Source organism: Pinus tabuliformis, chromosome 6, assembly GCF_031772625.1.
Source record: "Pinus tabuliformis cultivar Carrire ecotype Pingquan chromosome 6, CPIR1, whole genome shotgun sequence".
Classification (NCBI taxonomy): Eukaryota; Viridiplantae; Streptophyta; class Pinopsida; order Pinales; family Pinaceae; genus Pinus; species Pinus tabuliformis.
Genome location: NC_142292.1, coordinates 1,860,568,742 through 1,860,592,402, shown reverse-complemented (window position 1 = coordinate 1,860,592,402; position 23,661 = coordinate 1,860,568,742). Strand labels below are relative to the sequence as shown.

The 23,661-nt window shown below is 38.9% G+C and overlaps 1 protein-coding gene across 4 annotated transcripts in view; it reads left to right on the top strand.

Moving 5' to 3' along the window:
- Positions 1-23,661, top strand: part of LOC149266510 (uncharacterized) — a 624,762-nt gene that overhangs the window by 282,567 nt on the left and 318,534 nt on the right. For 2 of the 4 annotated variants that reach the window (XR_016260157.1, XM_089430591.1), the window contains exons 3-8: positions 12,723-12,764; positions 12,931-12,999; positions 13,141-13,332; positions 14,405-14,454; positions 14,538-14,709; positions 14,813-14,962. Coding sequence is in view for 3 of the 4 variants with exons in the window: in XM_089430591.1 (XP_089286717.1) it covers positions 12,723-12,764; positions 12,931-12,999; positions 13,141-13,332; positions 14,405-14,454; positions 14,538-14,709; positions 14,813-14,962 (675 nt within the window). In the remaining variant the exon portion in view is untranslated. The remainder of the gene's footprint in view (positions 1-12,722; positions 12,765-12,930; positions 13,000-13,140; positions 13,333-14,404; positions 14,455-14,537; positions 14,710-14,812; positions 14,963-23,661) is intronic. The other 2 variants (XM_089430592.1, XM_089430594.1) reach the window with 2 other exon arrangements.

Sequence of the window (23,661 nt, the reverse complement as noted above, 5' to 3'; positions counted from 1 at the left end):
GTAAAAATCAATCTAATATTAAGAAAAGCTTTGATAAATGCTCTAGATCTAGATCTTTGCAGGTTGGAGATATGGTTTTACTTTGGGATCGCAAGAATGAAAAACCAGGAAAGCATAAAAAGTTTGACAGCTTGTGGTTGGGACCGTACATCATTAGAGACATAGCTGGACCAAACTCATTCCACTTGAGCAGATTGGATGGTGAACCACTTCATCTACTAGCGAACGGCCAGATGCTTAAGCTGTTCTTCAGAGATGATATCTGATGCCATGGGGCATCTTTTGTATTGTATTTCTATCCCTACTCCTTGTCTTTTCAGCATTTTATTTCTGTTTTTAGGATTAGATTTACTTTTCATGTTATTAGTTAGTCAATAAATGAAGAGCTTTTATTTTTTCCTGTACTTAATGCATATGATGATTTGGGAATGGACGCTACTTATTTTTATTTGTGTGTTGTATGGATGCAGATTCTGGATTCTCACATTCCTACCGGTGCAGCAACGTGTCCCCAAGTAGAGCCAGATGTTGACCACTACTGGTCAACTACCCATGCAGTACACCTCCTTTCTGTTGGCAGAGAAGGGTAGCTCCTGAGCGACATGTCCGTGCCAGCCTACAGTCATCGACAGCTTGATTTTTCCTGTTGTAAACCCAGTCTGCACGTTTGAATTGTAAATAATCTAAGCAGATCAGAGTCATGTATGTAAAGTTGCCTAGGTGGACCTAACTTTCTAATGACAATCTGCGTCCCGGGAGGTTTTTAGTCTCACCGATCCATGGATCGGCAGAGTTTTCCTTCAAACCCGACCCCAAAGCCGGGATGCATTTCGTCATTAGGACTTTAGGAGAATCCTAGCGTGTTACTCTGCTAGATTATAGTTGTGTCGCAGATCTGGGTGGTCTATGAGGGTCTATGATAAAGTGGATTCATCCCTTTGAGATGTAAATTGTAAAAATTGTAAAAAATCATGATGAATTGTGTCTTGAGGGTTGAAAATGTTGTAAATCCCCTCATGAGTCCCAGGTGCTAGGTGCTAGGTGATGATTCCAACGGCTGGGTTTGATGATCCATTTTAAAATAAATTTAAATTTTTTTTAATGAATAAAAATAATAAATTCATATAAAAAAAAAAAAAAAAAAAAAAAAAATTGAAAAATTAAAAATAATAAAAAATAAAAAGCATAAAGCAAAAACCCTAAGCAATAAAATAATAATATTTTTGTGGATCACCCAAAACTAGCCGTTGGGATCATTTCCTTTATGTAGGGTCTTAGGGGGTCATTTTTGGGTTTATCTGATCTGTGAGTCTGTACTGAAAGCTCTCTTGTAAACTGATTTCTGATTAATAAAAAGACTTTGGGGTTCAAACTGGCTGGTGTTACTCTCTGGAATCGCTGTGAGGTGTTTGTTTTTCTGCATATTTCAGTTTTCAACAGTTAAAATAGCTGATTTTTTTCAGAGCATTGTGAGTACAGGTATCTTGCTCACGTGCTAGGGTCTGAATGTTGTAGGGTTTCTGGAAAATGGCAGGTATCTCCATTTTCTCTTGAAATCTAGCAGCATTTCTTGCCCTCTTTTGCTGATGCTTGCTTGAGGTGTGCAGGAAACTTTTAGGTGAAGGTTATTTGTGGGCGTTTGGGGAAGTTCTGGGCTGAACCAGCCGACTCCCACAAGCTGTTCTGTGCAGAGCCCAGCTGTTTTTGCCCTGGGTTAATCTTTTAGGGTTTATTTCCTGTTTTACATGAGGGATTTTCTTTATTTCACAGTAAAGTTCAAATGTTTGATATCTTGAAAATGTTACTGTAATCATGGTTAAATCTGGCTGTTCTAAGAGCTGTAGAATTTCTGTAACTGTGGGTAAATTTTGAAGGTTTTACGCTGAAAATTTTGCATATCCCTGCTAGGCTCTTGTTTTATCTGTTTTCCAGGGTTTCAAAGGCCCATGCTGCTGCTGAAAACACATTGCGCCAGAGTGAAAGTCAAGCGTGAAAAGGTGCGTTCTGCAGGTTCCAAACCATCCCAGGTATTTACAAAACCCTGCTGTTCTTTTAAAACTGCAAGCACAACACTGAACAATGACAGAGAAAGTTTTGAAACAAAATGGAAGTGTGAATGTATACACAGTTTAGGTTTCAGATTTGAGTAGCTTATGATTTGATTTCTGGTGGAACTTATTCAGCAATTTCATCAAACTAAGCAAGCTTAAATCGATTTGCTCCAAAAGGCTGTCTTTTTCTCTCATTTATGCATCGATTTCTCCTCTCAGAAGCTAAGGACCTGCTGTCATGAATCGCATTTGATTTTCCTCAGTAATTTATTGGGAAATCTAAGGAAAATCAGTTTGCTGCTGCGTCATCCATCCTCAAGCAAATTTCTGTGTGTCAAACGAATTTCGAAAAATCGTATTCACCTTGCTTTTGGGTTCATAGACCTGTGCATCTATCACGGTTAAGTTTCAAAACTGGTTCGTTTTTCCTTCATTCGCCGTCACATATTGCTGGGAACCCTGTCACGAAAATCTGCTGCGTTTTCTTGTCGTGCTGGTTTATAGTCATACCTGCAATCACGGTTTATTTGACTGTGCATATATCAAAAGGGTCACGCGTTCAGCTTTTAGACGGTCACTTCTTCTCTGCCGTCTCAGCGTTGGCCTCTTCCAGACCTCGTTCCCCTTCGAATTCTGTCACGCCCTCTCTCCCGCTTTGTATCAATCCTTATCGCATATGCATTGACATGTTTGGGTCGGGCTAAGTGTTCAGCGTCGTGTTTTTGTTTCGTTTGCAAGCTGTGGTTGTGGCTTCGAATGAGTTGAATCCGCTGCCTTTACCATAGTCGGATGGTTAGTTAGGTTATTTTAGGGTGCGGCCTTTGTATTCTTTTGTTTTTTTTTAATGTTTTTTTGGCTAGGTTATTATTGTAGCGGATAGCATATAGTTACGTTTTAGATTTTAGCTTTAGAATTTAAGTTAGTTTATAGTTTCATTTGTTTTAGATTTAAATCGTATAAAAAAAAAAAAAAAAAAAAAAACAAAAAAGGATTTTAATTTGATTTTTAGTAATTTGATTTAAATGTTTTATTTTAGTTAGCTTTTAGGCTTAGTTTTAACCTTTTGTTTTAGATAAATTTTAGTTTAAATTTCTCAGATTTTAATTTAGGTTTTAGATTTTTTTTTTTTTTTAGGGTCTTTTAAATTTAACTTAGATTTTAAATTAGAATTTTTTTTTTTTTTTTTTTTTTATAAAAAAAAAAAAAAAAAAAAAAAAAAAAAATTTATAAAATTTGTGGAAATTTATCCTGCCAGTTTCAGCTTTTTATTTTTTATTTTTTTTTATGCATGCTGTATCTTTCACGCTGAGATTTGAGCACGAAATTGATATCTGGTTTCTCTGTTGTTTGAAGCAATTTATTTCTTTTAGTTTGCTGGATATCGTTGTTTGAAGAGCGTTGTGGTTTTACTGAATATTTAAAGCATTGCTCTCTTTTCCTGATGATTGCTGGTCGTGGTTCATGTTCTTCGATCATCTAGCTAGTAATCATTTAGATCTTTTAAGGCACTGGTCTGCTCAATTCGTCAAGTCATTTTAGTGCTTTTTCGTCTCCTGGCCCAACTGTCTGGCAGTTGGCCTTCATCTTTCCTCAGGGTCTACCCCCCTTAGCCGTGGGAGACAGGCTTAAACGGAGAGACCGGGGATCAGAGTGACAGCCCCCGGTCTGAGCGTTGTCGTGTCAATCCGCGCGACAACACCTTCCTTCTAGGAGAAGCCACGAGCAACAAAACGAGTCTTATACTTTTCCACACTTCCATCAATTGCATGCTTTATCTTGTAAAGCCATTTTGAAGTGACAACTGCTTTGTCCTGGGGTCTGGGGACCACATCCCAAACATTGTTTTTCATAATGGACTCATATTCCTTGGTCATAGCATCCTTCTATACTTGATGCTTGACAACATCTGTGAATGACGAAGACTCATTTTGGATGATCGTGCTCATGATGGGCAGGTATCCCTTATACCTGTTCGGCTTCTTACTTTCACGGAAGGTTCCTGTGGGTGCAATGTGTCCTTTTGCATCATCAAGTGTCTCCCTAAGCCATGAAGGCCTCTTCCTAGAAGAGGAAGGCTCTTGCGGAAGAGGATCAATAGGATCCATAGGTTCTTCCACATCGGGCATCGTCTCATCTTCCTTTTCCTTCAGTTCCATAGTGTCAGCTTCTTTAGATCCCCTTAAAGTAGGAAGATTGTCTACTTTGTTAAGAGCAATATCTTCGTCAAAGGTGACATCATGACTAATCTCGACTTCCCTTTGACCAGCTACATAGATTCTATAGCCCTTAGTATTTTCGCTATAGCCCACGAAGATTCTTTTCTTTCCAGATGCACCCAATTTATTCCTTTTCTCTTTAGGCACATGAAAATATACAGGGCTTCCAAAAATTTTAAAATGAGATACGTCAGGTTTCTTACCAGTGAACATTTCTTCGAGAGTCTTGGAACCCAATGCTTGATGAGGGCATCGGTTTTGTACATATATGGCGGTATTTGCAGCTTCAGCCCATAAAAACTTTGGAAGTCTTTGATCATGAAGCATAGCACGGAGAGCTTCCACAATTGTACGATTCGTCCTTTCCACCACACTATTCTGCTCAGGAGTATATGGTGTAGTAGTCTCCCTCTTAATGCTAGCCTCTTTGCAAAAGTCATGAAACTCATTGGATTCATATTCAGTCCCATTATCAGTCCTTAAGGTCTTGATTTTCTTTTCGGTTTGATTCTCGATCAAGGCTTTGAAGTGCTAAAACCAGAAGAACACTTCATCCTTCTTTTTCAAGAAGTATATCCAAGTCTTGCGAGAATAATCATCTGTAAAAGTGAGGTAATATAAATATCCTCCCAAGGAGTTCACAGGCATCATACCGGATATGTCTGAGTGAACCAACTGTAATATATCGGAGCTCTTGCTTTGGCTTGAGGGAAATGGTCCCTGTTGACCACTACGTGTCAACGACCCATAGCAGTACACCCCCTTTTTCACAAAAGGGATAGTGCCTGATCGATGTGTTTGTGTCGTCCAGCTATCATCATCGGCCTGATTATCATATTATAATGTAAACCCATTCTGCATATATGTGATGTAAATAATCTCAACAGATCTGTGTCATGTATGTAATTGCCTAGGTAAACTTATTTTTCTGGTAACGATCTACATTCTGAGAGGTTTTTCGTCTCACCAATCCATTCTCGAATGGTCGGCAGATTTTTCCTTCAGCTTTACTCCAAAGTTGGAATAATTTTGTTTCCAGGATCTTAGGCGAGTCCTAGTGTTATAGATCGAGTCTGTGTAAAAGTGATTTGGGAACAAACCTAATTATTTGGTTAGGTTATTTTATTACAAGTTACTTTGTCTGCTGCATTATATTCGTGTTGCAGAAATGGGTAGTTTGTGAGGGTCATTTTCAAATGGGTTTTCCCCCTTGAGATGTAAAAAATGTAAAAAATCATGATGTAAAGTGTCTTGAGGGTTAGAAAAATAATTTATCCCCTCATAGGTCCTAGGTCCTAGGTAAATTTAAATTTTCTAGAGGTAAAATTCGTGGATCTTTTAAAAAATTAAATCTTAACAGGTCCAGGGACTAAGGTTAATTGATTATTTTGCTAAATTTTATGCCTTGGGTCCCTGGGGTTAAGTCAAAGTCAAAATTTTGAGGAAATTAATGCAAAATTTTAATTTTTTAATTTATTAAAATGCATTTAATTGAAAATTTCGAAATTTCCTCAATATTTAAAATTTCGACAGATGAGATTAAAAGAAATTTTGATCCTCATCAACGGTCGAGATCACTTTGACAAGGATCACTCGAACTAGCCGTTGGAAGATTTATCTTTAAATAGGAGGTTAGTTGTCAGTTTAGATCATTCGATCTTTGAGTCGTGTGCTAAGTGAAAGCTTTCTTGTAATATTTTTTCATGAGCAATAAAAAAAGATTTTGGGGTTAATTTTTGTTGGTGTTACTCTTCATGGAAATGCTGTAAGATGTGTTATTTTCATGCAAATATTTCCTTTTAGCCATTGATGATAGCTTTATGGAGTGTGATTTAAGCACAAGTATCTTGTTTGATCACTGGGGTTTGAATGGTAATTTAAGTTCTGAATATAATGGCAGGTATCTCTATTAAATCTGAATTTTGTTATCGTTTTCTCGTTCTACGTTAATGGTTGAATTGAGTTGTGCAGGGAATTCTTGATTTTTTTAAATCATCGGGCGTTCGGGGAAGTTTTCAGTTGGACTAGTCAACTCTCGATTAGTATTTTCTGAAGAGCCCAGCTTGATTGAATCCCGGGCTTATCATAAGAAGTTTCATTGTTGATGCATGAAGGGTTTTGGGCGAAGCACCTCCGTTTAAATTTAAAATTTCAATAGTTTTATGTGCTAAATTGATAAATCTGGCTTTCAAGAGCCTCATATTATTAGATCTGGGAGTGGAGTTGGACTCACACTTGCCAGATTTGGTAGATCTTCTACTCCTGTGCATAGATCTGTAATTTTTTAAAATTTTTCTGACTTAGGGTTTCTGAGGTTTCATTTTTTTTTTTTTTGGTATATTGGGATTCTGGGTGTTTGTGTTTTCATGAACAGGTTGCAGATCTGAAGGTGAAGTTTGATTTTGAAGCTTGATCTAGGCCCTGGAGGGTAAGATCTGACCTCAAAGCTAGCTTTTGCAGGGGCATTATTCCTGCAGTCTAGGGTTCTAATTTTTTTTTTGTTATTCCTTCTGGAGATGATTTTACAGGGGTTTCAATAATAAATCTGAAGCAGAACATATAAATTTTATTTAGAAATCTTTGGGAAATTCTTAAGGATTTATTGGGCTACTATTTTCTTTTCCTGTCTGCATTTTAAGGGTTTTTGGAATTTTCAGATTTCAAGTTTTCTGCTACCTGTGTCCTTGTTGTGATGCCATTGCATTTCAAACGCTTTTCTTCTGCATTTGTGGCTCTCATCCCTCCATACCCTTTGTCCAACCCACAACTCTCAATACCCTTCATCATTCGACATGTCTGTCTCTCCACGCAGCCCCTGTTGCCCTTGCTTATTTCCTAAACTCTTCACTGCATTTCCTTTCCACACTGTCCCTTCTCCCTTCATTTTTTGATAGCACCATCCCCTCACGCTGCTCCAGACCTACGTTATTCCTTTGAAACCCTTTTAATGCAGCTCCATTTTTGTTGTTTCTTGCCGCAGCTAACCTCAAATCCACAGATCCGCGGCTCTTCATCACAGTTCTGTCCTCACTGCCATGTCCATCCTCTCCCTCACTGCTTAACTTGAAACCATTCCGTGTAGCTCCATATCCAAGCCGTCAAACTCTCCCTGTCATCGTTCCATCTTCCTTCGTTAGCTCTTCTCCTCCCTTCGCGTTATACATGCTCCCTCGCTGCTTGATAGTTTCGTCCAAACCTGCATTCCCTTCTGCTGTCATCAATCATCCATTCTGCCGTCAAGCTCCACCTGCATACAAACGCTCAAAACCTTTACATTTTTTTTGTTTTTGTTTTATTCGATTGTGTTGGTTAGGGTTAACCTATGCATACTTTTGATTTTTCGACTTAGTTTAGTATGTTTTCAAATTCAAATTTTTGTTATTTGTTTGGGTTCATTTTAATTAAAAATTAAAAAAAAAATCAGTTGGCTTTTGATTTTATTTTAATTTATTACAATTTGATTTTATTTTTTATTGTTTTATTTTGACTTTGATTTCTTTTTTTCTAAAAAATTAAAAATCCTAAAAACATTTAAAATCCAAAAACATTAATTTTATTTTATTTTTTACTTTTATTTTATTTTTTATGTATTTTTTTATTTTTTTAAAGGGACTTCACATTACTTGTGACTTTGAGAAATCCTAAAGTATTAAATCGAAATAAATTTCACATGTAAAGATTTTAAATTTTTTTTGTGTGGCCTCTGGCCATTAAAAAATTTAAAAAATTATGAAATCTTTTTTGATTTATTTCGGTCACATTTAGTCTTGCTTAATATATCGAGAAATTCACCTAAGGAATAATTTTGTTGTCAATTTGAAATTTCTTCTCGGTGTCTTTTGTGCTAAGGTAAGATCTAAAGGTAAATTTTTGTGGTATTTGTCATTTCTCTATAGTTAAATGTGCTTAAATTTTTATATTTGAAGTTTAACTATAGGAAAGTGGTAAATTTTCCCAGATTGGGTCACTAAGCATAAATCATTTTAATTCTAGGATTGGAATTGATCAGCATATAAATTTCATGGTTGTTTAGAGTATTTGGATCTCTAGAAATTTAACTGCTAGAATATCTTGCATCTGTTGAAATTGATCGTCATTGCTTGAATTATTTGAAGTGTGTTACATGTTAGATATATTGCGAATATTTTCAAGCGATTGTTAAAGATTTTTATTGTGGAATTACAAATAGATTTCATTTTCCTAAGCAACAATAGCTAATCAATTACTTGATCATTAACTCCATAAGGCACCAGTATTAATCATTTAAAGTCTAATCAAATATTAAGTCTTGCTAGGCCTTAATCAAGTATTTGATAGCCTCGCTGTGTCTCCCGAATTGGTTGGTTCCCAACTAGTTCTCGTCCATTCCATTTTTCCATAGGGTCTACCTCCCTTAGCCTGCTATAGGGAGACAACTTAAACGGAGAGATTGGGGATCAAGGTGACAACCCCCAATCTGAGCATTGTCGTGGTGCTTAGACACTCTGTGCGACAATAGTCCCCTTTTGAGCTTTCGTTTGGCACATCCTGGACATACACCTTCTTGCTTTAATCTGAACTCGGGCATCCTGGTCACCATTTTTCTTACATTGGGTAGAGCTTTATAATGAAGGTGAGAAAACCTCCAATGCCATAGTTCGGACTGAAGAGATGTGTCACAAGACATGACACCCAACGGACTTCCTCCGACCTAATATAATGAATCAACTCGAAACCCAAGAGTAAAAGCATCTTTAAAGTTCTTTTTCCATACACGTACCTTGCCTTCGCTGAAGGCCACCTTGTAGCCTTTGTCTTCCATTGTCGAAATGGACACCAGGTTCTTTTTGAGATTAGGTACATATAATACATCTTGTAAGTGAATGGTATTACCCTGATTTAATTGAAGAGTGACATTTCCTACGCCTTTCACGGGATATTTTGAATTATCTCCAAGAACAATTTCTAGGTTGGTTTCCTTCTCTATTATATTATAAAGAGCTTCTTTGTAACCAGTGAAGTGCCTTGAGGCACCACTATCAATAAGCCAATTTCCTAGCGAGTCCGGGGGAGCAGTAGTAGATAGAGCTGCTGGTAGATAATATTCATCTTGCTTATTGTTAACAGTGTTAGATTCATACCTGGAATTTCTTGCTTTCTTGATGGTTGTCCTCTTCCTTGATTTCCGACACTTCTTTTACTTTTGCCATTTGACCTGCCATTCCTTTGATTGCCTTGAGAGGGATTTTGATCATCGTCCCGGTGTGAGTCCCTTTTATCAGGGCACTCCCTTGCATAGCAACCCATTTTATTGCAATTGTAACATTGTCCTTTTCTTCCACCCTTTGGTCCAGCCTTTCCTTTGGATTTAGCCCTGGAATTGTTTCTTCTTTTAGTATGAGAAGAAAAGGCAGAGGGATGACCTTTAAGTATGGGCATTTCTTGCTCTTCCATCCTCATTTCTTCTTGAATGCATCTGGCCATTAATTCCTCAAATTCAGGAATTACGTTATTGTTGAGAAGAGTAGTCCTGAATATATACCATTCAGATGGCAATCCTCCAAGAGTTGTGAGTGTCATTTCCCTGTCAGGAATTACTTCCCCAATAGATAGGAGATCGTTCTTGATCTCGGTGATCCTTAAGAAATATGCTTGCATACTCTCATCTTTGCCCTTCTTAATTTCCTTCAGCTTATTTCTAACAAACAAGACTTGATTTGCATCATTAACTTTAAATAAACTCACCAGTCTATCGTAGATTTCCTTGGAGGTGTTCAGCTCGGAAACATAGGCCACCAAGTGCTTGTCGATAGAGTCTCGGATGATCTTCCTTGCTTTGACTTCTCCCTTGGTCCATTTGTTCCTAGCAGCAGCGGATGCATTTGATGGAGGCTCAACAATTTCGCCTCTCACATGGTCCAACACTTCCTGTTCTTCTAATGTTAGATCGAGAGCCATCTTCCATCCGTGATAGTTAGAATTCTCACGGAGTTTGTCTTCAGCAGGGAAGTGTGTTGAGGACCCCATGATTTCTTCAACCTTCTCTTCGGTGATTGCTCTTGCTCTTGCTCTTGCTTGGGCTTTGTCTTCACCTCACCTCTGATACCATGTTAAATTATGGTATGTTCTATGCTTCGAGCAGTTTACTTATTTTTCTTCTTATTACCCACAGATTAGCAATCACATAAACATTAAGTAAAGTACAGATAGAACATTAAATGATCAACAGAAAACAAGCCAAGACAAGAGACACAAGATGTGGCGGCTAGCTAGGGACAAACCCCAATGCGGGGAAACCCTTTGATCAAATCTTCTTTTATTTTCAATAGTTCAGCAGAGAGAAATAATACAAAATTTGAATCCTGTAATTTATATTAGCAGCAGCAAACCCTAGATCAACAAAGTCAAACTTGGTCAAACTAGTTGAAATTGACCTCTAAAATGCTTGGTCAATTTCTAGTCAACTTGTCCTCGAACAGCCTGAAGAAACAAGCCTTGAACAACCCCAAAAGTACAGTCAATTTGCAGATTTTTGAAGTCAACTTGCAGCTCTAAACTAGGGCAGTCAATACCGGTCAAACTAGAGGTTAGATCACCTTGGTTTTCATGCCAAAAATTGCGGCCTGCCTAGGAGAGGCAACCACACCCAATCCACACTTCTGGATGGTCAACGCTTGGTCAAAGCTGGTCAAAGAGATGACCTTCTGCCTTAGCGTCCTTTTTTCTGCGTCTTCCTTGCCCTAGGACATCTTCCTTTCAGCCACACGTGTGAGAGAGAGAGGTTCCTTTTATGCGTAGGAGAGAGAGAGAAGATGAGTGAATGAATTGTCCAAATGAGGAGGAGGCTCCTTGTATTTATATGCAAACGTTGAGGGTGAATATACATGACTGTTGGGCTTCTAAACCTACATAAGTTTGCGGGCCGACCTTGACAATTTGTCCATAATCAAAATAAATTCATATCTCCATAAATACTTATCGGAATCGGATGATCTTTTGATCAATTCTACACCTCTCGATGAGAGGAATCTAGGAAAAATATCATAAGCCATAAATAAGGTGATCCACATGGAGTTTGGCCCTAGTTTCCAATTTTAACATTAATACATGTGTCCAAACCTCCCTGCAAATTTTGAGGCTTAGAGCACATTCAATGCTACCATAAATCAACAACATCAACCATCTAGAATATAGATTCTCCTCCTCTTGTCTAGCCTTTGCCTCTACCTCGATTGTCTAGGGATATTAGTCAACATTGCCCAATTTTGATCAAACTACTTAATCCAAGCCTTAAAATATGGTAGAAAAAGTTTAACATGCTTGATTGATGATTTTGACTTGATTGAAAGGTAATTTTTGCTAAGGGCCTGACAAAAGAGTTCAACAATTAACACCAACACTAGGGTACATATAGGGCTTGGTGCTCTTGATTAAATGTCAATCTCATACCCTAATACATGATATAATTTAATGAAATGCCACAATCCCAATGATCTTGAATTCTTGAAAACTGTTAAGTTTGCTGAATTTTGAATAGGATATGAAATTCTATTTTCTCCATATGAAGTCCGATGAGGCTGGAACCACTCTCAAACATCTTGAGTCATTTCATGGTAATGTTAAAAATTTAATTAAAAGTGACATTCTCCTTTATCTTGAGGGTGCATCTAGGAAGCATCTAAGGAGCATCAAGGGAGCACCTTGGGAGTGTCTGAGAAGCCCCAACCCAATTGAAGTCAAAGAAAAAAAATTCTAGAACCTTCTGGAGCTGCTCGTATCCCTCGAGATCCGTGCTTGACCCGCTGTCGGATTTGTGGTTAGTAAATATGGAACTGCGGATCGAGCTGGCACAGTTCCGAATTTCTAGGAACAGTCTTTGCCAACCCATTTCTGAACCATAGATCCGACGGAAGATCCCCCATGGATTTGTACGAGACGTGTTTCCTGGTTTGGATCTTTGGGGGGGCATTTCGTGCAACATTGGTCTTGTTGACTTTAAAGACATTATTACTTATAACTAGGTTTTTTCAAATACCTCATTTCAACATGGGAAAGTTTATTAATGGGCAATGAATGACCATAGGAAGGTCAATAGAGGCTTTCATAGGGGTCAAAAGGAAGAAAATTGGCATGGACATTGTAGATTTTAGAAATAGAATGCATAAAAACTTGTTTGGTCATTTGTCACTTGCTGATTTCCTCTGTTACTAATAGTTATAATAGTTTAGTAGTTTAATTTTGATTTATCTCTTTCTTATCAGCATGCGATAATTTTTCTAAGCAATTTTTTTGAATATATGCAGGCCTTAAAGTTTAAAAGAATGTGAAATCTAGTTCCAATGCACTTTCTTGAGTGTGTGCATGTGGCTGTGTGCATGTGTTTAAATCTTTAAAATGAACTAGCTTGTTTTGGTGCCTATTATGAATAAAGATTTTCAATTCTTACATCTTGACCTTAAAGCTTTGATGTCTACAGGTTGCATTTCGGTTAACAATACCTTGCTTCCTTATGTCAACAGTAAGATTTGCCATAATCTATTCAACTTCATTATGATGTCCTTGATTATCATTAATGTAGGGAAATAATGTCCTGTTTTGTTGAGATATGTATTCTTTTCTTTCATTTGATGGTGGGCATAAAACCTAATTGTTAAGTAATCTTACCTTACTTTGATTCCATGTAGGTATCCAAAACAATGGCATTTCATCCTCTTGGAGAACTTCTTTTGATTCCATTTATTAGTATCTTACAGGTTATCTCCTTATGAGCCATTAATGGAACAAAATTTCCTTTCTTTTGGTATTCTATGTAACTATATGTTTGTTGAAACTCCATTTTATGCATCTATAGAATTGCATGTTCTCATTTAATTTATTTTCGTTGGACAGTATAGATATTGGTAGGAGCCATGTTGGGTAAGGCAGCGATCATACTAATAAGAAACAATAGTTGCATAATACAAGCAAATGCTTCAAATGGCTCCTTGTGTGAAGGAGAGCCTAATGAAAGAGATGATATATTGGCCAAAAGTGAGGCTCTTGTTATTGCGGCTTGTGCATTTGGCAACACTGTTACCCTTCCTTTGGTAAGTTATATTTCGTCTAAGTTGATACATACAAAAGGATGATTTATATTGGCTTCTTGATTTTGAATATGTTGATTTGTTTTCTCAATATTCCTTGCCTATTGGTGTCATATGTTCATAAAGAGCTCTAAATTAGGTTGAGACAACCTACATATTGAAATGAGCAAAGTTCATTTATTAAATATCCAATATAAGAAGGATAATAGTTTCCATCTCGTATATTTGTTTGTTTTGGTTCACAGTATTAGATCATCAGGGGTAACAATGCAGATTTTAAGCATTGCAATTTTCACAATTAATGTTTTGAACCTGGATGAAAACCATGCAAGGGTTGTTATTTTTTTGTCTTGGCTGGTGAGCACTCTTCACAGGTTCCTGTTATTAGAAGTTTGAAAATTATTTCTAGCTTATAAACATTCTTAATAGATAGGACACATACTTCAGGAATTCTTAATAGATAGAACGCATAGTTGTGTTTTGGGTCTATGGCATTTGCCATTTTGTCATAATTCAAACTGTTTTTGTAGTTAATTAATATTGTTAATCAATTGAGTTTAGTTTGCATGGTCGGGTGGAATAGTTGTTATCCTCCCCACCCAGGTTCAAATCCCATAAAGTGACATGTTAAGCTCTTGAAGAGTAATCTACGTGACACTCTTAAACAAGTGTATAATGTGGTGCTGGCACGGTACCAGCAACCTCGCTCTTGCCTTTGGGTTGAGAGGGAGGCCGATCTTATTAAAAATAAGAACCTCTGGAAAAAAGTAAATCAATATCCTTGAGAAAATACCATTAGTTGTTTGGAACCATGGAAAAGTGCAAGCGTGTTTAGTTTGACTAGTTCTTTTAATAACCTTTATGTCCTTTGTGTATTGTTTATCCATTTTATTTAAAAAATACATCTTATATTTCATTCTGTCATTCATGTTTTGAATTCTTTGTCATACTGTTTATTTCTGTCTATCCATTACTTGATAAAAGGAAGCTTTTTGAAGGATATTTGTGGGTATATTCATACATATGGTTAGATTTTTTTATACTGGCTTCATTTCTCCTGACAATATTTTCACAGGTGATACTCTCTGGAATACTTCCATCTAATGATGCAAGTATAGCAGCTGGGTAAGATTCGTTTCTTTATTTATTCTGCTATTGTTCAACTGTGTTTGTTTCTGAAAGTCCTTCAATCAACATTGTCTTTTCAGATTTGTGGCTCTCTTTACGGTTGGATGGTCTCCTCTCCTATGGAGTTATGGTTATCAAATGTTCACCAGTACATATGAGAAAAGTTCCCATTTGAACGGGGGTAGAAGTAGGCCATTCTTTCAGATGTGCACAGCTTGGTTTCAGCGTATCATGAACCCACCTCTATATGGTGTAAGCAGCAGGCCTTCCTGCCATCAATTTGCATATTTTTATTCTAGTAAATTTTAAGAGACCTTTTGTGATTGCGTGTTAATGTGAAACCTTTTATTTTTAGATTCTGATGGGGATTCTTATTGGTGGGACGCCATTGGTCCATATCTTTTTCCCAGCAAAGGACAATGTACCAAGCATACTTAGCAAGACAAATGGAACCTTGGCTATGATCTACTTGGGAACCATCACCTTTCTTCAATCTGTCTGGGAGGTAGCTTTCTGGTCTGAATTTTATGAGTGATCCTTGTATGTTGGATATCAGTTGTTATACAATATGTAGCCTCATATAATTTAATTTTGGAATGTTCCCATTTTTACTCTTTACCCCATAGAATGGCTGTGGTAAAAAAGTTCATGGTTTAGAAACAATTGATTCTGCTATGAGACTTGGTTTCAAGAGTGCAACAGAAGGTGGTTTGTGATCAGTAATCATGCATGGTCCATGAAACTACAATATATAGAAACTGGTAAAACCAACTTATAATTTGCTGACTAAAGTCACTATGCAATTCGATTTCAAGCATCTTATACATTGTCAACAACTCATAGGTGTATGAGTGGGACCAGAGTTGCGGGGCAGCGGCTCCCCCCTCCCGAACACTCTTATCAGTTTTTCAGGATTTCAAGATTGGGGGGATTGCAATGTTTCCATTGGATTTTGTCATGTATTAGGGTATGGTAATCGTATTTAATCAAGAGCACCAATCCCTCTATGTACCTTGATGTTAGTGACATTGGTTGTTGAAGTCTTCTATCATGACCCTACTAAAAATGTACCCATCACTCAAACAAAATCTTGACTTGACATGCTATGTTTTTTCTATCTTATGTTAATGCTTAGAGGGTGATATTAATGACAAAGATACCTATACAGATCCAGAGGTAATGACAACGATACCTCTGGACATTAATGCTTAGAGGGTGATATTAGTGACAAAGATCTTGATTTTTCAACAAGACTAAAAATTAGACATTTCTCGTGGCGGCAAGAGGTCCAAGCATTAGCTATAGATAATAGATTTACTTGTCTTTTCTAGTTTCTAGTAGTTTTTATAACTGTTGACTCTTTTATATTTATAACGATATCTTTTGTAAACAATATATGACAATTTAAGTTTGAAGTTGACAATTATAACTCATTGGTAATGAATTATGAATATGATGTTTCGTGAATGTTGAAAGTTATTTCATTTCATTTCATTTTATAACATTTCATTTCATGTTAGATATTCTTTGTTGTAATGGTTACACTTATCTTACAAGTACAACTTTGGTGATCAATGATAGTAAATGTTATATAGTGAATTTTGAAAGCTTGAAAGTTTAAGATTGATGAATCATGAGACTCAATATGTTGTATGTTACTAACTTGTGGACATGGTTGATGAAGATTATAACTTCTAGATGATTGATGTTATATGGTTCAATCTATGTTTTTATGCTTTTTATATCTAATTTATCATTTTACATGCTTTTGTTGACATATATGCATCAAAATATAAAAAAATATATATTATATAAAAATTCGCTCCCCGATTCGCTCTGAACCGAAAGCTTCTGAAAATGTCACTCCCGTTCCTGCTCCTAAGTAACCTTGAGTGGGAGGTTTGGATTCTGACCATTTGTTTCCTGCTTGTCTATGTTTGGTGCATTTTGGGATTATTTACACTGAACTACACATCTTTCATAAATTAGAGTTTATTTGCGTGCTATTCAGGATACTTGTTATTTGTTTCCTGATTAGTTTCTTGTCTTGTTTTTATAGTTGTTGAATCAGTTTTGGAATTTCTTAGAATTGTTGGATTTTGTTTTCTAGTTGTAACAACGTTTTGTGGGGCCTAAGGCAATTTTTGTGCTCGATATGATGGGGTTCCATAATTGCAATGCTCCCAAGTAGTATTCCCAAGCATGGCAAGTCTGGCCCTGTGATAAGTACTTTAGTTCAATACTCTTCTGACTCCCATTGTTTGAGTATTGATATTGCCAATATTTGCTGTATTTTTGAGTACATTTAGCATCTTGAGTCACTACTTGCCATGTTCATCAGTAATTTTCCCTGCATTATTTTTTTTTGCCATTTTTGTACTGCTGAGTATGCCAAGTATGTTGAGTTACCTCATTGAGTCTGAGATGAATCTAAATAAAGTAGTGTTTCACTCAAGTGATTCTGAAGCTAGATTTTGTGTAGCATATTTTGTAATATCTCCATTTTTGGTTTCCCTTATGATGCGGTTAGGATGGATTTCCACGGATTATGTCAGCCATGTCACAGAGTGAGATTATGACATCGGTGGGCTGGGAGGGTTTTGGAGGAGTTTTATGGGGTCCAAAGGGGTTCACTTGCTATATTTCATCATCAGGGTTAGTTCCGCACATTTCTTTCTTGGTTTGTTGCATTTCGACTATCCTGTTAAACAGGGTTATTGCAAGCATATTTTAATTAAATATGCTAAAGGTGTTATTTCGATCAAATTATTTGGAGAAACACCTTAGTGTAATAGTTCATTGGAATTGGGACAAAGAGATCTACATGATAGGATGCTGAAAAGTGACTTTCAATGGCCAGAGAAAGTATGGAGGTAGGTTAATTATTTTTTGGGATTAAAAGCGACTTTGATTAGTCACTTTGTTAAATAAAAGAGGGGAAAGTGCTTAAGTGGAGAAAAAGGCCAAAAGGGGAAAAGTGACTTAAAATGAAATAAAAAGAGTCACTTAGATGAAATTAAGGGAGGAGCTTCTAGAACAAAAATAAAATGATAAAATAAAAGTGCTTCTAGAAGGTTGGAGAGATATCCATTAGGTCTTTAAAAGAGGTAGAGCAAATTTGGGGACATTTTGGATTGGAGTATTTCTTGGAGAGTTCTTTTGAGAACTTGGTTTTTAGGTTTAGAGAGCCTTGGACGAAAACCCTTCGGTTTCTTGGTGTGTTGGACGAAACCCCAACTCACTGTTGTGGAGATTTCATCCATAAATCTCATTGGGCTTCATCAACACCAATTGGTGAGTGAATCTAAAGTTGATTTGTGGATCAGAGTGTGTGAAAATTTCTAAATCTACACGTCAGAAATCCTACCGCAATCACTGGTTTACCATCTCCTACTTTTTTTTACATTCAACAAGTTGTTTAATTATTTAAACAACGATGAAAACAATATTGCAGACTACACATACATACAGATCATGAACTGCAAATAGAATGAGACAAATACACAAGGGACACCGTTATTTTTGGACAATTGTCCCCGAAAAAACACAATTCGGGAAAACTAGTGGAGCATATAGAAGGTTTGTATTATTAAGTAGATTTCTGAATACAACTAGGGTGCCATATCCGACTCACCCAACAGAGAATAAACCCAACAGCAGTACCTCTATCCAGAGACAGATGAACAAACCCCACTGGTGACTGCGCTATTCCTAGTGCTGGGCTGTGACGGTTGCTCCAAACTTTGCGCTGCAACTGTGTCACCTCCTCTAGGATTTGTGTCACTGCGTCAGATCTCTCCCTCTGCGTCACTGCGTCAGAGATCTCCCTCTTCGTCATTGTGTCAGAGCTCTCCCTCTGCGTCACTGCATCATTTCGTCACTGCGGTAGAGCTCTCCCTCTGCGTCATTGCATCACTGCGACACTGCGTCACTGCATCACTACGACACTGCATCATTGCAACACTGCGTCATTGCGACACTGCGTCATTGCGACACTGCGTCACTGAGAGCTCTTAGCCTCCATTGCAGCATTGCGTCAGAGCGCTCCTAGTCCTTCTCTGCCTCTCTTCTGTGTATTCTCGGCTTTGGACTGAAGTCCTTCTGCTGAACTACCCTTCTCACTGCAACAAATCACTTGTTCGATTTTCTTAGCAAACCTCGCCCCAGCAAAGTCTAATTGACTGATCTCTCAGGTGTATCTCCAACTGATCCTCAAGCCTCTTCTTATACTTTTCATGTTGATGAATCAAGGGCCGAGATTAAGTCCCTAATCAACGGCTAAGATTAAAACAGACTCGATCCTAGTCACTTAGAAGTTTCTCACCCATATTCTTATTAATACCCATTAATGTTTTTATTTTCCTAAGTTTAGACTTAGGAACACATTAAAAATATTAATTATTTTAGTAACTCCTCATCCGAGTGGAGTTCTCCAAACGATTTCTGGGTTCCGAAGATCTCATGTATTCTAGCCCCTCCACAAAATTTCGGAGCTAGAGCACATCCGATGCTACCCAAAATCAACACTCCCTCTTAGCGAGGAATGTGCTCTATCAATACTTCCCCATAGAAGCATTACACTGATCCACTGCATCAGTCCTCTGTGTTGCTGATGCTCGGCCTGATGCCCTTCATCCACTGCATCGCTGCTTCCTGTATTGCTGCCCATGACTCTACCACTGCCACTGCCACACCTGTACTGCAACTCCCTCTCAAAATGTTGCCTCATGCTGCCCATAACTCTACCACTGCTAACTGCTGCACTGCAACTCAGTTACTGAGAAGTAAGTGTGAAAATTTCTGAATCTAACGCATCCGAAACCCCTACTGCAACTACTGGTTTAACATCTCCTACTTTTTCTTTGCATTAACAAGTTATTTAATTACATAAACATCGATGTAAACACTATTGCAGCCTACACATACATACAGCTCATGAACTGAAATAAACTCAGACAATAACACAACGGACATCGTTATTTTCGGACAAACGTCCCCGGAAGAACCCAATTCGGGAAAACTAGTGCAACATATAGAGGGTTTGTATTATTAAGCAGATTTGTGAATACAGCTAGGGTGCCAGAAATGGCTCACGCAACAGAGAATATCCTTGGCAGTAGTACCTCTATCCGGAGACAGATATTCCGGCAAATTCAGCAAACGGATGATCAAACCCCACAGCGACTTCCGCTGTTCCCTGTGAGGGACAACGATGGCTACTCCAAACACTGCGGGAACTGCGTCACTCCTCTAGTAGCTGCATTGCCTTGAAAGTGAGCCTCCCTTGCTTAGAAATTTGATACTGCTGATCTGCTCCTCTGCCCCACAAAATCTCCCCAGCGTTGCCTCTAAGGGCCTGCATTAGCCTCTACGGCTTCTGTGTCACTTGCGTCAGCCCTTTGCGTCCTCTGCGTTAGCTTCTACGACCTCTGAGTCAGCTTCTACGGCCTCTGCGTCTGCCCTTCTGGGGCCTGCGCTGTCTCTCCCGACGTTTCTCTGCCTCTCTGCTTTGTATTCTTCGGCCTCGGATGAAAATCCCTTGTGGAATTGCCCCTCACTGCAACTCTGATCACTAGCTCAATTTCCTTACCAAACCTCGCCCCAGAAAATTGAACTCTATAATCTCTTGGTGTCTCTCCAACCGACCCTCAATCCTCCTCTTATACTTTTCTTGTTGATGAATCAACGGTCGTGATCTTATCTCTAATCAATGGCTAAGATTAGAACTCGCTTGATCCTCATCACTTAGAACCTTCTCACCCATATTCTTATTAATACCCATTAATTTTTTTATTTTCCGAAGTTTAGACTTAGGAACCCATTAAAAATATTAATTATTTTAATAACTCCTTATCTAGGTGGGATTTCTCCAAATGATTTATGGGTTCTGGAGATCTCATGTGTTCTAGCCCCTGCACAAAATTTTGGAGCTAGAGCACATTCGATGCTACACAAAATCAATAGTAAGTAACTGAAACTTCACCCAAACACTAACATGCTAGTCAGTTTGGATGCCTCATGATGCTGAAGCTACCTCTGCTACTAATCTGTGCTCACCCTCTGTTGCTACTGTGCTGTTGCAAACTGCTCTGTGCCTCTCGCATTGCTACAACATCCACTACGTTGCCTCAGACTTTGGCACTCTCGCTCAGCCACTGTCGCTCGATCACACCTCGCTCCAACCGACACCCATCATTTTGCTACTGTCATTAAGGGCTCCTGTAGCCGTATGTGATCCAATAGTTTGGGCACCTCAAGGACCCTGCTCGTTGCATGTAGTCCTCTTGACTACAACTCCATGTCGCCCCACCTCTTCTCCAGAGGAGCATGCGCACTCATGGCACAATCGCCATCCTCGCCTTCCTTGTCAGCTTTTGCTGGAGCAGCCTTCGATTTAGAAGCTTCCTCCTTGCCCTTCTTATGGGGGCACTGAGTGGCATAATGTCCAAGTTCCCCACACTTGGAACATCTGACCTTGGAAATATCCTTCTTCAGCTTTTGCTCACCTTGCTGTCTCGATGATGCGAGAGTTGCATCTTCCTCCTCCTTCTTGACTCAGGCTCCTTTGCTGCTACTCCCTGCCTTGGTCAACCTCCTGATCTCTTTTTGTTGAAGAGCTGCCCACATCTCCTCCCAACTGGGGAGAGGCGCTCTGCCCAAGATACTTTGGACAAATTCCTCCCAGTCCTCGGTGACTGCATTCAGGGTTGTCTTAACCATGAACTTAGGATCTGGTGTAGACCCCACGGAAGTCAACTAGTCACGAATCCCCTGCAACCTGAGGAGGAAGGGATCAATCTCCTCTCCCTTCTGCATCTGGTATTGTCTCAACTGTTTTTCTAATAGCATCTTCCGCTGAATGGAAGTGCCCTGGTACAAGGTGGTCAACGTCTCCCACATCTCCCATATCTCCCTTGTTGTGTCCTTCTCAACAATGTGTGGTACTACATGATCTTTGACCCCATCTAGGATCATGCACTTGGCCTTCGCTTGGGCCTCCTCGTATTTCTCTAATGGATCATTGTCGACCGGAACAACTTCTTTCAAGACATAGTCCTTGATGCGATACTTGTCAAGGATTGCCAGGATCTTGGCCTTCCAGATGACAAAATTGGAGGCTCCATCCAATCTGTCCTGATCCCTCAATCCATTAACCGCCATCTCTGCTCAACAAATATAGGACAGGTTCTCTTCTCCCTCCCTGCTGCTAATCCAGCAAGACTTGGATCTGGATTTCTTTGGTGCAAGAAACCCTTTAAGGAACAAGCTCCTTTAGACTCCCTCTTGTTTATTTTGGATAGCATCGGATGTGCTCTAGCTCCGAAATTTTGTGGAGGGGCTAGAATACATAAGATCTCCAAGTCCCAGAAATGTTTGGAGAAATTTCACTCGGATTGTGACTTACTAAAATAATTAATATTTTTAATGGGTTCCTAAGTCTAAACGTAGGAAAATAAAAATATTAATAGGTATTAACAAAAATATGGGTGAGAAGCTTCTAAGAGGCGAGGATCAAGTCTGTTTTAATCTTAGCCATTGATTAGGGACTTAATCTCGGCCGTTGATTCATCAACAGGAAAAGTATAAGAGGAGGCTTGAGGGTCAGTTGGAGATACACCGAGTGATCAAATCAGTTCGATTTTTCTGGGGTGTGGTTTGCTGAGAAAATCGAACTAGTGATCTGAGTTGCAGTGAGAGGGGCAGAAGCAGAGATTTCGATCGGAAAGGAGTTCCAATCCAAAGAGTACCAAGCAGAGAGGCAATAGTCTCGTCAGAGAGGCAACGCAGAGGCCTACGCAACCCAGGAAGGGGCTCACGCAGTGCTAACGTAGGCCAAGAGGGTCTCTTGAATTGGAAGTGTAGGATATTCGTCAGAAGTTCGAGATTTTGCTGGAGAAGTGAGGTTCTGAGTCGGGAGGGATGAACAACAGTCTTCCTCGAGAAAATCGATCCAGCAGAAGGGGTGACGCAGTCTCCTAGAGGCAAGACGCTGGCCCAAGCAGGGATTGCGTTGGGATTTTTGCAGTGCTTGCCGGAGTCAGGCCACTCAGTGGACTAGTGTTGTCTTGGAGAGCGAGGTAAACCCTCGTATGTATTTTTTGCTGCTGATATTTCTTTGAAAGGTTAGCCGGTGTGAGAGGTAACCTGTTGTACTTAGTTTCTGCTTGCTTAATAATACAAGCCCTCTATCTACTGCACCAATTTTCTCACATTGGGTTTTTCTGGGGACATGTTGTCCAAAAATAACTGTCCCTTGTGTGTTTGTCTCATCTATTTTTTAAGTTTATGATCTATATGTCAATGTAGTCTGCAGTAGTGTTTTTCATCACTGTTTATAAATTAAATAACTTGTTGAATGAAATAAAAACTAGGAGATGATAAACCAGTGATTTTAGTAGGATTTTTGTTTGAATTCCTTCATGGAAATCCTCTAGCCAAATGTCAGATCACTCCTCTCCAATCCTCCTTTGTTGCTGCAACCCAGATCTAGATTTTTTTGGCTAGAAATCTGTCAAGGAAGTGACTCCCTCTACCTCGGCTGTCTCCATAGACACTGTTCTGCAGCAACAACAACAACATCACACCAGCTCCTTATATTGAATCTACTCTGTTCCCCCAACCCCGACAATTGAAGAATCTGAGCTCCTCTGGCTCTGTGCAATCATTGTGTGAGCTAGATCAGCTCTTGGCCATTGCATCACTCATTCTTGGTTCGGAAAGATGACGTGGCTCTGCGTGACCCTGATCTGCTCCTCTGTTTCTATGCTGGCCTAGACGGCTGATGCAGTTATTGCGTGGGCTCCTCCCAGCTACTGTCACCCTCACCTAGCTCAGAACGTTGACGCAAGCACTACACGAGCCTCTACGTCACGTCTTCTGCACTGCGTCACTCTCCCTCTACGTCTCTAGCTCTAGAACAACGCTGTCACTCGGGACAACTGCCTCTCTACATGATCTGATATGATCATATACTAAATACTGATGTAGAATTGATTAGCCTTTAAAGAATTGAATGATAACCGAAAGCACGGAAAACGAGGAAAACTGCTGGAGCAGAACACTTTACGATAGTTGATAAAGCATGAAAGATGCAAAACAGAAGTGTAAGCAGCGAAAACACAGTTATACTAGACAACAAGATTGATTATAGAGTTCGTCCCTGATGGACTACCTCTCTGGGTCCGGTTTCAAGATGGACGATCG